This window comes from Vulpes vulpes, chromosome 4 (assembly GCF_048418805.1).
Source record: "Vulpes vulpes isolate BD-2025 chromosome 4, VulVul3, whole genome shotgun sequence".
NCBI lineage: Eukaryota > Metazoa > Chordata > Mammalia > Carnivora > Canidae > Vulpes > Vulpes vulpes.
Window position 1 is genome coordinate 120390773 of NC_132783.1, and position 15509 is coordinate 120406281.

At 37.1% G+C, this 15509-nt stretch overlaps 1 protein-coding gene across 1 annotated transcript in view; it reads right to left on the bottom strand.

Annotated features, from left to right (window-relative positions):
* The window catches only part of NDUFS4 (NADH:ubiquinone oxidoreductase subunit S4), a 114457-nt gene that overhangs the window by 20954 nt on the left and 77994 nt on the right, over positions 1 to 15509 (bottom strand). The window contains exon 3 of the mRNA XM_026017033.2: positions 12713 to 12885. Coding sequence (XP_025872818.1) covers positions 12713 to 12885 — 173 coding nt within the window. The remainder of the gene's footprint in view (positions 1 to 12712; positions 12886 to 15509) is intronic.

Below are 15509 nucleotides of genomic sequence, written 5' to 3' on the forward strand. Positions count from 1 at the left end.
ATTATTCTCCTCATTTTATTCAGGAAGAATTACATACATAGGTTGAACAGTAACAATGTGCATCAATAAGCCAACATTTTTCCAGCACTCTGTTTCTATCCTTTTCATCCTCCATCGCCTACATTTTGAAGTTCTTTTCTAAGTATGTTGCCACTACCAGTGTTCACCCTTTCTTATCCTTTCCCCAAACTACCATACTTTCCTAACTAATCTTTCTTCTCCCTCCTTGACTCCAATCTACCCTTGATCATGTTGTCAGCTTAATTTTCCTAGTTTGACTCTCAAATTCACTGTCCAACTAGAAAACTTAAAATAGTTTCCTCTGTTTACCACATGAATTTCAAAATCTCCTACACTTTAGCATTCCAGCACTTTCTCCAATATGATCAGAACCCATTTTCTAGTCTTCTTTTGAATTATGCCCCTTGGAGGTAACCAACTAGTCAAACAGATTGCTAAGTGTTCCTCTAAATGTAGCCTATATGTTCCCACCAGCTCAATCTGTTCCTCCCACTAGAAATATAGAGGAAGACCAATATACAGCATAGAGAAGTCCATCCCAAACATCTCTCATGGTTTACAATGAATATCAGTCTTTTCTATGAAGTATTTTCTTTTATATCCAACTTCCTCCAACTATAAATAACCTCTTTTCCATCTTTACTAAATATAATTTGTACTTATGTTTTTAAACTTTACATGCTCAATCCCCAATTACTGAGGTTCCAATTTTGGTAATGGCAGATTTACCTACCATTAAAATAAGATTCATCTGCCTAACAATTACATAATAAGCTACGGAAAAAACAAAAAAAAATCCAACTGTCTGAAGGGAAGAGCGTGACCAAATGCAAGAATGAAAATGGAAAGGATTAGACCTTTGAAAGAAGGGAACCACAATGGATTAGATTCAAATTGACTGAGTTTTCCCCCTAAAGGTACTCTCTGGTACAGACATTAAAACCCATCTAGAACTCAAGCAGAAAGCCATAGTCTTATGAGCGCAAGGAATCTGAGGACGGGAGTTTTTAGGATTGCCAGAGCAGCTGCAAAGTTGGGGAGGAAAGAGTGAAAAGGAGGAATTTGCAGAGGAGGGAACTTCTGCAAACAAATGGGCAGGGCTCTAAAACAATAGCTGAGAAGGCTGAAAGAATTAACCAGAGATTTCAGCAGCTGTTTCCTTGCTACAGGGAAGACTGAGTTTGGAGTCCCAAAGAGTTAGAAAGACTTGGTTAAGTACTTTGTGCTTTCCACCAAGACCTGCCTTTTTATTATTATTTTTCAAATTTTAAGTAGGCTCCATGCTGGGCATGGAGCTTAACCTGGGGCTTGAACTCATACCCTGAGATCAAGACCTGAGCTGATATTAAGAATCAGACACTTAACCAACTGGGCCACCTATGCATTCCTATACCTTTTTATTTTTTAACACTATGTTTCTAGGACTATGACTACAGAGTAAAACTGAAACAGACCCACCCTACAAAGCATAAAATATACCCTCTACAAATTCAAGGTAATCTATTTGTAATTTAACTGTCTGCTGGAACAAAACTCATCACATTACCAGTGTCATTAAGTGGATAGCCATAAGGATAGAGAATTTAGAGAATTATACTTTTTTTTCTTTTCCTTTTTCAGAATGAAACTTAATAAAAATTGGCTTGATCAGGATTAATTAGCATATTAATAAAGTCATAGGTTCACCTGATGTACAAGAATCTTCACTTTAGTATTATGCATAATAACTCCAACTGAAAATTGTTGTTCAAAAGACAGCAAGCCTGGGGGCACCTGGGTGGTTCAGTAGTTGAGTGTCTGCCTTCGGGTCAGGTTGTGATCCCAGGGTCCTGGGATTGAGCCTGCTTCTCCTGCTACCTATGTCTCTGCCTCTCTCTGCCTCTCTCCTGAATAAATAAATAAAATCTTAAAAAAAAAAAAAAAAAAAAAGACAACAGGACTAAAATGGAGTCACTTGTACTTAGCCCCATATCAGCAAATAAGGACTTAACACCTATCTTAACTGCAATTTCAATTTCTCTCAGGAATGAAGTCTTAAACTAGTCAAGCTGGAATACCAATCAGAGGCAAGGTAATCTGTTCTTTCCTTGTCCTTGTCCTTTTTTGCCCATAAGTCTTTCATTTTGTAAAGCTTTCAGAAGCTTCTATTTGCTAGATGGAATGCTGCTGGATTCATGAATCACTGAATTAAGCCAATTTGATCTTTAAATTTACTCAGCTGAATTTTGTTTTTAACCAATTTAGTGGCAGCTGTGGGATCTGAAGCAAATTTCTGATGGCATTCAGATACAATAAGCAACAGGTGTGGTACCCACAAACCCTTGAATTCTTGGTCTTTTTCATCATTTCCAAGAGCCATGGGTAAGTTTCTCTTGATTCTGGGCTCCACTCTCTCTGCACAATCCCAATCTAACTGGTTTACAAGCCAGTTCCATGCTGGAATTCTGGCTTAACTGGTGGAAACCCCCAGTTCTTGATTCTGTCCCAAGACCCATGTGGGAACTGTTAGTGGCAGCTGCAGTTTCCCGCTGATGTGGAGCCTCCAGTCCCCATCTGTTGGTGTCAGCTAGTTTAATCCTTTCCCCAGTCCAAGGTTCCATGGTGGAAATCACTGGTGGTACACACAAGACTATCTCATGGCCAAGACACAGTAACATCTCTTGGTTATTGCCAATATACTACGATATACATGTTTGTTTGTCTTGTGTTGGGTAAAGGCTAATGCTAATGGGGAGTTTGGAAGCGAAGAAGCTGCAAAAATTGGTAGGAACATGTTGAGCACTTAAAAGCTGTTAGAGCATCCACCAACTAACTCAAAGATCCCCACGTTAGTATAAATTGGCTGCAGAATGGATAAGATTGACACTATATCACTGCCAACCTCAAAATATCTGTGTGATGAGGTACGCTGCAAAATATCACAAAATCCCCAGTGTAGCAGCACATCCCTTTTAGGTACACGTTTGGCTCTGAGAGATCCAAAGATTTAGCTTTAAAAAGAAAAAAAAAAAAGAAAGAAAGAAAAAGAGATCCATAAATTCTAAAAAGTTAAGCATGCCACCTTCTGGCACACCTGCATATTTAGTCTAAAAACTATGGTCTCAGAAGTTCTATAGCTTGGCGAAATATCTACAAAAATGTCAAAATTTTATTAGAGACAACCTAGAATTACAATGGCCATTATGGAAAACGTTCCAATTAGATGAGATCATTCATTTAAGAAATGCACTTGAAAACAAGGGTTCCTGAACTGAACAAACAGAATGGGATACATATTTTAATTGGTATTCAGAAGATTGCAAAATGTATCAAGATTCCAAAATTACTTCATTAAAAATATGAAGCAAAAGGCTAATGAAAAATTAAAGACACAAGAGGTACTTTAAAAAGATATAAAACCAGAATGATTCCTATTGCTCCCCTCTAATCTTCCTTTACCTTAGTATTCAACATTCTACTGATCTATCTAAACTGCCTTTCCACCCTGAAAAGACTATTCAAAGGTTACCTTTTATGATAAAATCATTCTTTCACTCCTTGATCAAAGACCAAACTAAAAACCATAAAGAACTTCCTAAACCCAAGGATGATCCACAAAAGTTTTCTGAAGAATTTATTCGAGTCATTATGAGGACTTATGACCCCAGGCTGCCAGATCTTGTGCGTATGCTGGTGGGACCTGGGGAAGCCCAAACAGGATACAAAGCAGGATGGTGTAACTCCAAGGATGATATCCCAGATCCTTAACCTTCAACCTGGTTCCCTTGTGGACAAGAAAAGGCTCACAGAACAGCCCACTGATTTTTTTTTTTAAGATTTTATTTATTTATTCATGAGAGAGAGAGAGAGAGAGAGAGAGAGAGAGAGAGAAAGAGAAAGGCAGAGACACAGGCAGAGGGAGAAGCAGGCTCCATACAGGGAGCCTGACATGGGACTCCATCCTGGGTCTCCAGGATCAGGCTGAAGGCAGCACTAAACCTCTGAGCCACCGGAGCTGCCCCCACTGATCTTTAAAAGACATTCCTAGAGTCTTCCCTGTTCACATTGGTAAATTATTCAAAAGTGCAAACAAAAGAAAGATGAATCTACCGCAGACTTTAAACTCACTTGGAAGCTCTCTTCCTGTAGCATTCTGGGCTCTATACAATAATTGAGGTCACCCAATTTGCTCTAGCTGTCCTATTTGTAAATGGATTATCTCTTGAGATTAGTGGATTGACAAAAAAGCAGAAAACAGGATGGGAGACAACTGACTGAACCTGTAATCATAGCTGAGCACTTTGAAAGGACTTGGGAACAGCACCACGAACAGAAGTCTGCCAACCTACTAGCCTTACAACCACAACAGCTCCAAGGCCAGGCACCTAAAATAATGTCCAGGTCCCCCATATCACACCCTCCTAGGGGTCCACAATCAAAACAATGGCCCAAGTGTTGATGGTTCATTTGCAATCAACCAGGACACTAGAAAAAAGTATTCTCAAAGGTTCTATGCAAATCTGTCAACATCAGCTCAAGTGAAGCAGATGTTTCCTCCAGAAACATTAGTAAAAAAATTTTTAAATATATATTTTTTAAGATTTTATTTATTTATTCATGAGAGATACAGAGAGAGAGGCAGAGACACAGGCAGAGAGAGAGAAGCAGGCTCCATGCAGGGAACCCAACATGGGACTCGATGCCAGGTCTCCAGGATCACGCCCTAGGCTGAAGGCAGGCGCCAAACTGCTAAGCCACCCAGGCGTCCCCAGAAACATTAGTAAAATCTTTAGCCAACTGAGCAGATAATCTTAATTTATTTTATCTACTAGAAAAACAACTTAGATTCAACTTCTTTTATAACTAGTGAGTTATATATTACTACTGTACCTGATTCATGGCAGTAATTTTAAAATAGAAGTTATAAGTTCTCTATTACATCTCTCTGTAGATCTGTGTTGCAGATAAGTTATTTTTTTTATCTCTAGACGGTATTGGTAAAATTAATTTGTAAAAGAGTTCTATTTAATTGGCTTAAGGAAAATTAAGCACTTATATGAATTAAGGTATTCCTAAAATTCTCAGATAGACAATAGAAACTAATCCAACTGTTACTCAGATTCATGAGATCTGGGAAAATATTCAGCATCAAAGCTAACTTAAGTTTGTTGGTTTAATTAAAATAGTTCTTTAGAATTATCAATAGTGAATTTAATGCAGACATACAACTTTTATTCTACTTGGGCTTAACAGTCAAGTATGTTCACATTATCTCTGTTATGGAACTTGTCAGGAAAAAAAATAATATGATGAATTTTCACAAGTGATCTAAACATAATTTTTGAAAATGAGTGAATTAAGATTTATTTATTTTCGAAAGAGCACACATGTGCCAGAGAGGGAGGAGGAGCAGATGGAGAAGGAGAGAAAGAGAGGGGGGGGGGGAGAAAATTTCAAGCAGACTCCTCACTAAATGTGGAGCCTGACTTGAGGCTCGATCTCATGACCCTAAGACTAAGATCATGACCAGAGCCAAACTAACAGTCAGACACTTAACTGACCAGGCTACCCAGGTACCCTAAGAACAAATGAATTAAAATAGTCTTAAGCAAGATAAAAAGTTTTAAATTAATTTTTAGAATAGTTTCCCCAGATTTTTTTTTTTAAGATTTTATTTATTTATTCATGAAAGACACAAAAGGAGAGAGGCAGAGACAGGCAGAGGAAGAGAAGTAGGCTCCTTGCAGGGAACGTGATACAGGACTTGATCCCAGAACCCCAGGATCACGACCTGAGCCAAAAGTAGACGCTCAACCACCGAGCCACCCAAGTGCCCCTCCCCAAATCATTTTTTAACCCGGGACCTTAAAGTTGTGTTAAATTAAGTGATGGAAGATCATTAAATCTCTAGATCATTTACAAATAATATAAAAACTGAAACATTACTGAATATACATTTATCTACTTTTGGCTTCCTTTTACTAAGGAATTAAAAGTATTTGGATCTATTAGTAAACATGCTTTGTGCCTGAGAAAATTATTATGAGAAAACAAGCATTTCCAGAAATAACAAAAAGTTTAAGTCTGCCAATCCACAGAATGCTAAAGACAATTCATTACTGTTTACTTCTTAATTTTCATTAAAAATTAAAATTTTTAGGGGCACTTGTTTGGCTCAATCAATAGAGCATGCAACTCTTGATCTCAGGGTCATGAATCCAAGCTCCACATGGAGTATGGAGACTACTCAGGTTTTTTTTTATTATTTTTTTTTAAGGTTCTAGGGTTAAAAATTCTAACATATATAATTAAAGCCACTAAGGTTTATGGAAAAGGAATTTTTGGACAGGAATATTAAGCATGGTCAAGACTGGCTAAGACCAGAATGACTTTAAGTGAATGTGTTTTATAGTAAGCTAGTGCAGGAGTGCCTGGGTGGCCCAGTCCATTAAGCACCTGACTCTTGATTTTGGCTCACGATCTCAGAGTTTTGAGATCTAGCCCTACATTAGGCTCCATGCTGAGTATGAAGCCTGCTTAAAATCCTCTCTCTCTCCCCCATGCTCCTCCCCAAATCACATGATGATAGATAGACAGATGATAGATAGATAGATAGATAGATAGATAGATAGATAGATAGATAAAGGGAACTAGTGCAAAACCAGAATATGGTTTTCACTCTGTTAAAAGAACAAAGTTTTCTTGGACTATTTGGTCTGCTTTTGATGAGAAACTAAAAGATTCTTTTTCCTTTACCTTTTTATATAATCTGCCTAGAAAACAAAGATTTTATCTGGTCAAAATAATTTCCTGTGTTTCATGTTTTTATCACATCTTTAATTACTTAAGAAAACTGAATCTTGGGCAGCCCAGGTGGCTTGGTGGTTTGGTGCTGCCTTCAGCCCAGGGCGTGATCCTGGAGACCCGGGATCAAGTCCCACATCAGGCTCCCTGCACAGAGCCTGCTTCTCCCTCTGCCTGTGTCTCTGCCTCTCTCTGTAACTGTGTCTCCCATGAATAAATAAATTAAATCTTAAAAAAAAAACAAAAACAAAAACAAAAAAAATGAATCTTCCCCATTGAAAGAACTAAGGTTATTATTTTGCAATGATCTAACTTTTTCTATTTGCCTTCCAAGTCTTTAACTGTCGCTACAGTTAATTGGATAACTACTGTTTCACAGTAACCTATGATCCCACCTGACCAAGTGTTTTCCAATCTGTGATTTTTTTGATCAACTTCCCAAAAATCATAGTATTTCTGACCTTAAACTAATTTTAGTATTTTTCTAGGGGGTTCCTGGAAAATTGGAAAAGGTTTGTATTCTCTCCTTATAAAAAGGGAGATGTTAAACTAATTAGGCCTACTTGAAATGTTAAATGAGGAGAAGCATTGTCAAATAGTATTAAGCCTTCTTTATGTTGTTTTTATACAGGCATGTATTATAGGTGTCCTAAAAAATTATATGAAATTCCTAGAAATCTGATGCCCTGGTATAATGTTATATCATTCATAATTCTACTTATCTTAAAATGATGTGACACACACACACACACACACAAATTTCCTTGTCTATTCCATTTTAAGGGACTCTTGTCAGACCTTTAACCACAGTTAAGTCTTTTAAGGCTTCTGTCACTCAGAGATGTTGTTTTACTCTGATGCTTAAGTGTTCCTGCAAAAGTACTACACATTCATGGAAAGGATTTTGACAAGTACAGGTTTTTTTTTTTTTTTTTAAGTTTTTTTTTTTTTTAAGTAATCACAATACCCAACATGGGGCTCAAACTTACAACTCCAAGATCAACAGGTACATGTTCTACAGACTGAGCCATGCCAGGTGCCCTGCCAATGACAGGTTTCTGATAACTAAAATCATACAACTGAACTGGAAATTCCTATTTCTAGAACTATTAGAAAAAACTGGATTCAAGAATTAATAACATGGTTGGCTCAGTTCAGTAGAACATGTGACTCTTTTAAAAAAAATTATTTATTTATTTATTCATGAGAGACACAGAAAGAGAGAGAGAGAGAGAGAGAGAGAGAGAGGCACAGACACAGACAGAGGGAGAAGCAGGCCCCATGCAGGGAGCCCGACATGGGACTCGATCCCAGGTCTGCAGGATCACACCCTGGGCTGAAGGCAGGCGCTAAACCGCTGAGCCACCTGGGCTGCCCGAACATGTGACTCTTAAAGGCCATGAACCCCATGTTGGACACAGAGCCTACTTAAAAAAAATAAAGAATAACATAGGACTGAATGAGGAAAATTATAATTTTTATCACTTCTTGTTTGAAATACTGCTGGTTCTTTAATGTTTTGCTTTTCCAGATTTGGCAATTTGGTAAAGTATACCTTTTTAAATAACAATGAAATACTAAAGTATTCTTTTTTTTTTAAGCAGGCTCCACACCCAATGGGACTTGAACAAATGACCCTGGAATCAAGAATTGGCTGCTTAACCAAATGAGCCACCCAGGCACGCCAGGAGTATTCTTTTCAAGTAATATAGTTAGTTATTTACATAACTTCAATAAAAGTCTGTTCTCCTTATAACATAACTGAAAGTACTGGTTATGGGACGCCTAGGTGGCTCAGCAGTTGGGCATCTGCCTTCAGCTCAGGGCATGTGATCCTGGAGTCCTGGGATCAAGTCCCACATCGGCTCCCTGCATGGAACCTACTTCTCCCTCTGCCTATGTCTCTTTCTCTGTGTGTGTGTGTCTCTCATGAATAAATAAATAAAAATAAAATAAATAAAAAAAGGAAATACTAGTTATGTCACCAAGGCTTTAACTGGAGGTTTTACAAGTAAAATTTGATGGCCAGTCTTTCAGAGGCTTTTGAGAGTCCAAAGATTCCTTAATAAAAATTTCAGCAAAGCAGTCTTCAGAAAGTGCTTATATGGTCAGTCACTGTTCTCACTGCACTTATATACACTTATATAAACAATCAGGCCAAGTTTACTGTAAACAAATGAGTTTTACGGTGATTATCTTTGGTTTTTTTTTTTAAAGAGTGGAGTTACTTGTAGAGAATAAGATGTTTGTACCTTTTAAATGTCAGATTCTGGCCCTATTAACTATTTTTGAGGTTTTGTTACATGCCTGCATGTATCCTGAATTTTTCTAGTTTCCTCATATATCTGGCTACAACTCTCAGAACTAGTTTTTCTTTTTCTTTTTTTTTTTAAGATTTTATTTATTCGTTCATAAGACAGACAGGAGGCAGAGGGAGAGGGATAAGCAGGACCCTGGGACCACGATTCATACACTTAACCGATTGAGGCACCCTGGTGCCCCTAAACTAATATTTTCAATTCTCTCCCACCTTTGGGATCACTAAGACTGCCCTTCAATCTCCTTGGAAAGGTCTCTACCAGTTCCCCCTCACCACCTAGATGGCAGCCAAACTCCAAGGACTAGAAGAACCCCAAGCACATATTTCACAGCTTGAAAAGCCTTCGCCTATCTAGTCCTGTGAAAATGTTGGATACCTTCAAATTAAACTGAAGAAGAGAAGTATGTAACATTGATGTATGCTACTCCCTCCCAAGACACCAGATCAAGACCATACTTTAGCCAATATCCTCTTTATCATAAAAAAACTCTGATCGATATACTAAAGACCCCTCAGTCCATTTTCCTGTCTTTTACTAACCTTAAAACTTGGGGAACTTTGCATCCAGGCTCTATATAAAGAAAAGGACACGAGGCAAGGGTAACCAGAATAAAACCACAAGTGCAGTCTACAAACCATTAAAATATACTGGCTTCCATTGCTGATGCCTTTCCAGTCCAGAGCCACAGATTAAAATGGGAATTACTGGGAGGCATTCAGGATTCACTTCCTTTGGCAGGACTCTACTTTCCCTGGTCAACACCACCTGCTATGGATTACCACTTCTGAGGAAGTTGAAACTCAGTTACATAAGATCACTGAGAAAGCCACTTGGCAAAAAAAGGTGAGTCCCTCCAGGGAGTCTTTCTTTGACTTAATTGATTTTGATTGGTTTGGGTCTTAGAGAGTCCTCAGTTCTAAAGTCCAATCCAAACACTGGGAATTATCTCACTTATTATAATCATACTAGTTTTCCCTGGCATGCTGTATTCTCTCAAAGGCTTTAAATGCATGTTTGTAGCCTCTACCCACTAAGCAAATGATCTCCCTAAGACTGAAACATCAAAAAAGAAAAGAATAACCAGCTTAAAAATATGAACCTGAAGCTGGGGTCTGTCAAAGAGATCAAGACCTGTGAAGACACACAAAGGATCAACAAAAGCTGTGAGAACTTTAAAAAGTGGTAGCTGGGAACAATGCTAATGCCTTAAATTTTAATCATATCTCTCAGTTAAGCTGAGAGTCTAATCCAAAAGGTGAGGGGTTGGTGGGGGTGGGGGGCAAGGATTGTTGAAAAAATAAAAATAGGCCCAAAAATGGGGTCACTTGTGCTAAGCCTCACATCAACAAAGAAAGATTTCATACCTAACCTAACTGTAGTTTCAACCTTTCCCAGGAATGTAATCTTAAACTAGTCAATCCTTGAATTTCCTAGTCAACAATAATGAGGTAATCCTCCCAATAGGCCTCTTCTGTCCCCAAAGAAAGATGAGGTAATCCATGCTTTCCTTATCTCTTGCCCCTTCTGCCTATAAAAGTCTTCCATTGGGATACATGGGTGGCTCAGCAGTTGAAAAGTCTGCCTTTGGCTCAGGGCGTGATCCCGGAGTTCCGGGATGGATGGAGTCCCACATTGGACTCCTGCAGGGAGCCTGCTCCTAACTCTGCCTATATGTCTCCCTCTCTGTGTCTCTCATGAATAAATAAATAAATAAATAAATCTTTAAAAATAAATAAATAAAAGTCTTCCATGTTGGAGGCACCTGGTTGGCTCAGTCAGTAGAGAATGTGACTGACTCTTGATCGTGAGACTGTGAGTCCAAGCCCCATGCCAAGCCCCATGCCAAGTGTAGAGACTACCTGAAAATAAAATTTTAAAAACAGAAAAAAACAACTTTTCCATTTTGTATAGTTCTTTAGAGCTCCTATTAACTAGATGGGATGCTGTCTGATTCATAAATTGCTAAATAAGGCCAATTTGATGGTTAAATTTATTAACAAAACTACCCAAGTACCATCAATAAATAGTGCAATGGATATGAGTCTTACATATAGAGAAAAAACATTAAAATCTCATGTAACTTAAAGAGTAATCATGACATTTCAGGGGCACCTGGGTAATCAGTCGGTTCAGCATCTGTCTTCGGCTGGGATCATGATCCCAGTAGTCCTAGAACTGAGCCCTGCATTAGGCTCCTTGCTCAAGGGAGTCTGTTTCTCCCTCTTCCTCTACTCCTACCTCTGCTTCAGCTCCTTCTCTCTCTCAAATACAATCTTGAGTAAAAAAAAAAAAAAAAGGAGTAATCATGACATTTCAAATACTGAGTATGGAAACCTAAAACACTCTTTACATATTATTTTACAAATAAGATATAATTCTATATATTTTGTTAATATATTTATTTATTTCAGAGAGAATACAAGAAGCATGAGTGGAGGGAGAGGGAGAAGCAGACTCCCTGCTGAACAGGGAGCTTTAATGTGAGGCTCAATCCCAGGACCCTAAGATCATGACCCTAAGACCATGATCATGAAGGCAGACTCTTCACTGACTCAGCCACCTAGGTACCCCTATAATTCTATTTAAATTGCAACATGGCAAATGCTTTAAAAACTCTCCAGGTACTTTGATAAAAGAAGATGTTAAATGTCATACTTTTCTAAAATTGGATATAATTTAAATGGATAACCACCTTCAGCTGGAGACTGAACACATAAAATGTTCTAGAGTCTCAATTAGACTGATAATTTTTTGGGACACCTGGGTGGCTCAGTGGTTGAGCATCTGCCTTCAGCTCAGGGCGTGATCCCAGGATCTGGGATCTGGGATCGCGTCCCACTTTGGGCTCCCTGTGGGGAGCCTGCTTCTCCCTCTGCCTATGCGTCTGCCTCTCTCTGTCTCATGAATAAATAAATCTTTAAAAAAAAAAAAAAAGACTGATAATTTTCTAGCTTATCTGGCTATTTTCTCTAGTAGCAGCAGCTTATATTGAACTAGGGGTAGTTCTGCTATTTAACACAGATATTCTATGGTGTTCTACAAAGAACACAGTTCTGCTATTTTATTCCACCACAGATATTTAGGTCACTGACTTACTTCACTGGTGCCACAGAATTTATAACCACTTTGTTCCAATGCACTGTAAATCTGTTAATCACAAGATCACAGGAACTTACAAGTTTCCCTCAAAATAGCTAATTTCTAAACTCGTCTCCTTACAAACAATGACAAAAAATAATTTAAAAATAAACAAAAGTGTTATTAAATTATTAACACTATTCACACATCGTATCTTAAACTAATATACAACATTTGAGAACATACTAACAGTGCTCACATTATCAGCCATTTCATCCAATAAATACTCCGAAAAGACTGGTTCTAGGATTTATTGTGCTGGGCCACACATACATAAATACTAAATATATGTGGCTATCATTGAACACGATATCTACATAAATGGTCTCTCAAAAAGTACTATCAAAGGATACTGTACATGAAAAAGTTTACAATTCAATATATTTACAAGGAAAATCTACACAGAAAGAGGGCAGAAAACAATATTCAAATTAAACCAAAGTACTCACGTTGATGCCCAACCCATCAAAGGATTTTCCCATCGCTCCCTGGTATCAAACTCCATCTTCCATTTCTTTGTGTTATTTACTCCAGACTGCATGTTATTGCGAGCAGGAACAAAGATCCTGACTTTTCTAGTTTTGATATGCTCTTCTGGAACACCAGTTAAAGTAGTAATATCCTACAGAAAAATAAGCAAACACATTTCTAACAGCTCATATACACTCTGATGTACTTTTGCTGCTTTGTATACCCATATAACCCTATTCAGATTTCCCAACTGGGGTTTTTAGCTTTCTGATTTCACTAACTCTAGTATTTACCCTGTATATTGCTATTTTGACATCTGAAAAAGATATATTGGGAGTAGTTAGGGTACAGTAGAAAAGGGTTCATGAAAAAAAAAAATTTAGGTGCCTTCTGTCCAACAAAACATTGGTAATTTCTGAAGTGTTTGCTGGTAGATGAACCTGTCATCAGTAGACTCTTATTTCATGAGCTAGTATAACTAGTAAGAGAGAAAAATTGTGAATGGAGTAAGGAAATATAAAAGATTGATAACTTTTAAATAGAAAAAAGTCCATTACCAGTGATTTCTGTGTCAAACTGCTTACAAGGCATTTCTTTAGAGAAAGGCCTAAGCCTTTTGGCAAACAAAATCAATTAACAACTTTAGATACTACCATTTTATCTCTCTTTGGTGAAATCTACTGAGAAGAAAATGATACATCAAATCTACTCTGCAAAAGTAACGAAAAAAAGTTACCATTGTTTTCATTTCACCTTTCTGCAAAAATTATGTAACTTTCTCTTTTTTAAAAAAAATTTTATCTAGTAACAAATGCTCAACTGATAAATGCATATAATTCTGATACCCCAAGTTTAGACCTATTTCTCAAATATGGTACAATCAGGACACAAAATAGTAAAGTAATTCAGAATTTAAGTCTCCATTCAGTAATAGTAGAAACACTATATTTGATCAAAGTAAGATCATATCAGGGTTAACCATATTCTTATAAATGAAGCATTATCATATCATGGTTCACTTACTAAGGTAAATTTTAAATAACTGGTTAAAAACAACAGAGTAAACATGAAAATGATACCAAACTTGTGAAAACCAGAAAATTTTGTGAATTTCAATTTAATTGTAATAAATCCACTAAAGACAAATGTGTATTTAATTTATAGTTCCACTCTAAACAATATTATGGACCAAATAATTGTGTTAACACTTGGTGCTGCAATAGGTACTGGGCAAATACTAAATATATTTCTGACTGCACTGGCCTTCCTACTCAGACTAAAAAAATTGTTTAGGGGCACCTGGGTAGCTCAGTCCATTGAGTGGCTGCCTTCGGCACTGGGCAAAGGTCAAGATCTCAGGATGCTGGGATTGAGCCCTATGTCAGGAATCCCTGCTCAGTGGGGAGTCTGCTTCTCTCTCACTCTCTCTCTACCCCTCCCCCTGCTATGCTCAGGCTCTCTTTCTCATAAATAAATAAATAAATAAATAAATAGATAGATAGATAGATAGATAGATAGATAGTTTACTGTTATTTTAGCTGGCAACCAATCTTCTGCTTGACACAATATCTTTCTACTTACACCAATAACTAGGTGTGGTTACTTTGTCACAGCTTGTCTGGAGAAACTACCAAAATAACCCATATAAATATTTATTATACAAATACGCACTTCTAGTACATACCTACATTTTTAAAGTTTCTTTGTATACAGGATAAAAGCAAAATATGCACAACTGGCTCATAATTTTTAAACATATAACTAAGTTTTATTTGATCATTTTTAATTGTCAAGTTCAATTTCAAAGAAATTTCAAGTATGATGACATCTGATGACTTAAAGAGCTTAAAGAAACTCCTGGGAAGTCCTCAATAATTTGTCATATTAACTTATTTAATATTATATATTGATGTTAAATATATATTTATTTTATATATTTTTTTCAGCTAGAGCTGAAGTGGGATATAAACAAACAATGCACATGTATTATAAAATTACAGGATAAAGTATCATTTCCAAATTCCACAGCAAACCCTCCAATATGAGTTGAGTCCATAAACACTGGATCGATAAGTTAGCTACTTTTTAAGACTTACAGGAAAGGAAGCTATTAAACTCTTAACACTAATTAATTAGCTCAGGAAGATGAGATGACAGGAAACATTACCTTCTCTTTATAATCTTCTATATTGTGAGGTATATACACTAAAGTAATTTTTTAAACTTTTAAAAAAGGAAATAGCATTTCTTGATTTGTACTATTAGAATAGGAAAACGATTTTTTCTTTAGGATGGAAAATCTCTCTTAAGTGGCTATAAAATGTTACTGAGCTCTTTTTATTTTGAACAACCATGAGTGCCTCCATAGCTTCTCAAAGTATAGCATTTTTTAAATTGATATTCCCCAGTTTAAAGTTGATATTCCTCAATTTAAAGTTGGCACTGGCACAAATAAGTTACTGAATTTTGAAGACCAAGTTGTCCTAACACAGAATCCGTTTTTGCCGGCAAAAGACATGTAAGGTACTGCAGCCCAGTTGAGCTGCTGCCAAAGACGAGGATGAAAAGGCTTGGCATCGCTCACATACTTGACACCTAAAGGGCACAGAAGCTCTAAAATTCCTAGTCCCTGTAGGCACACTCTTAGTCTAGACAAACTGATTTCTCACACTTTTAAAATGCATTACGACACTATTGTTATCATTTCATCCACACAGCTTCAGCAAGTGACAGAAGAACCTGTCCTTTAAGCCACATTTCAATGGGCTAAAAGCT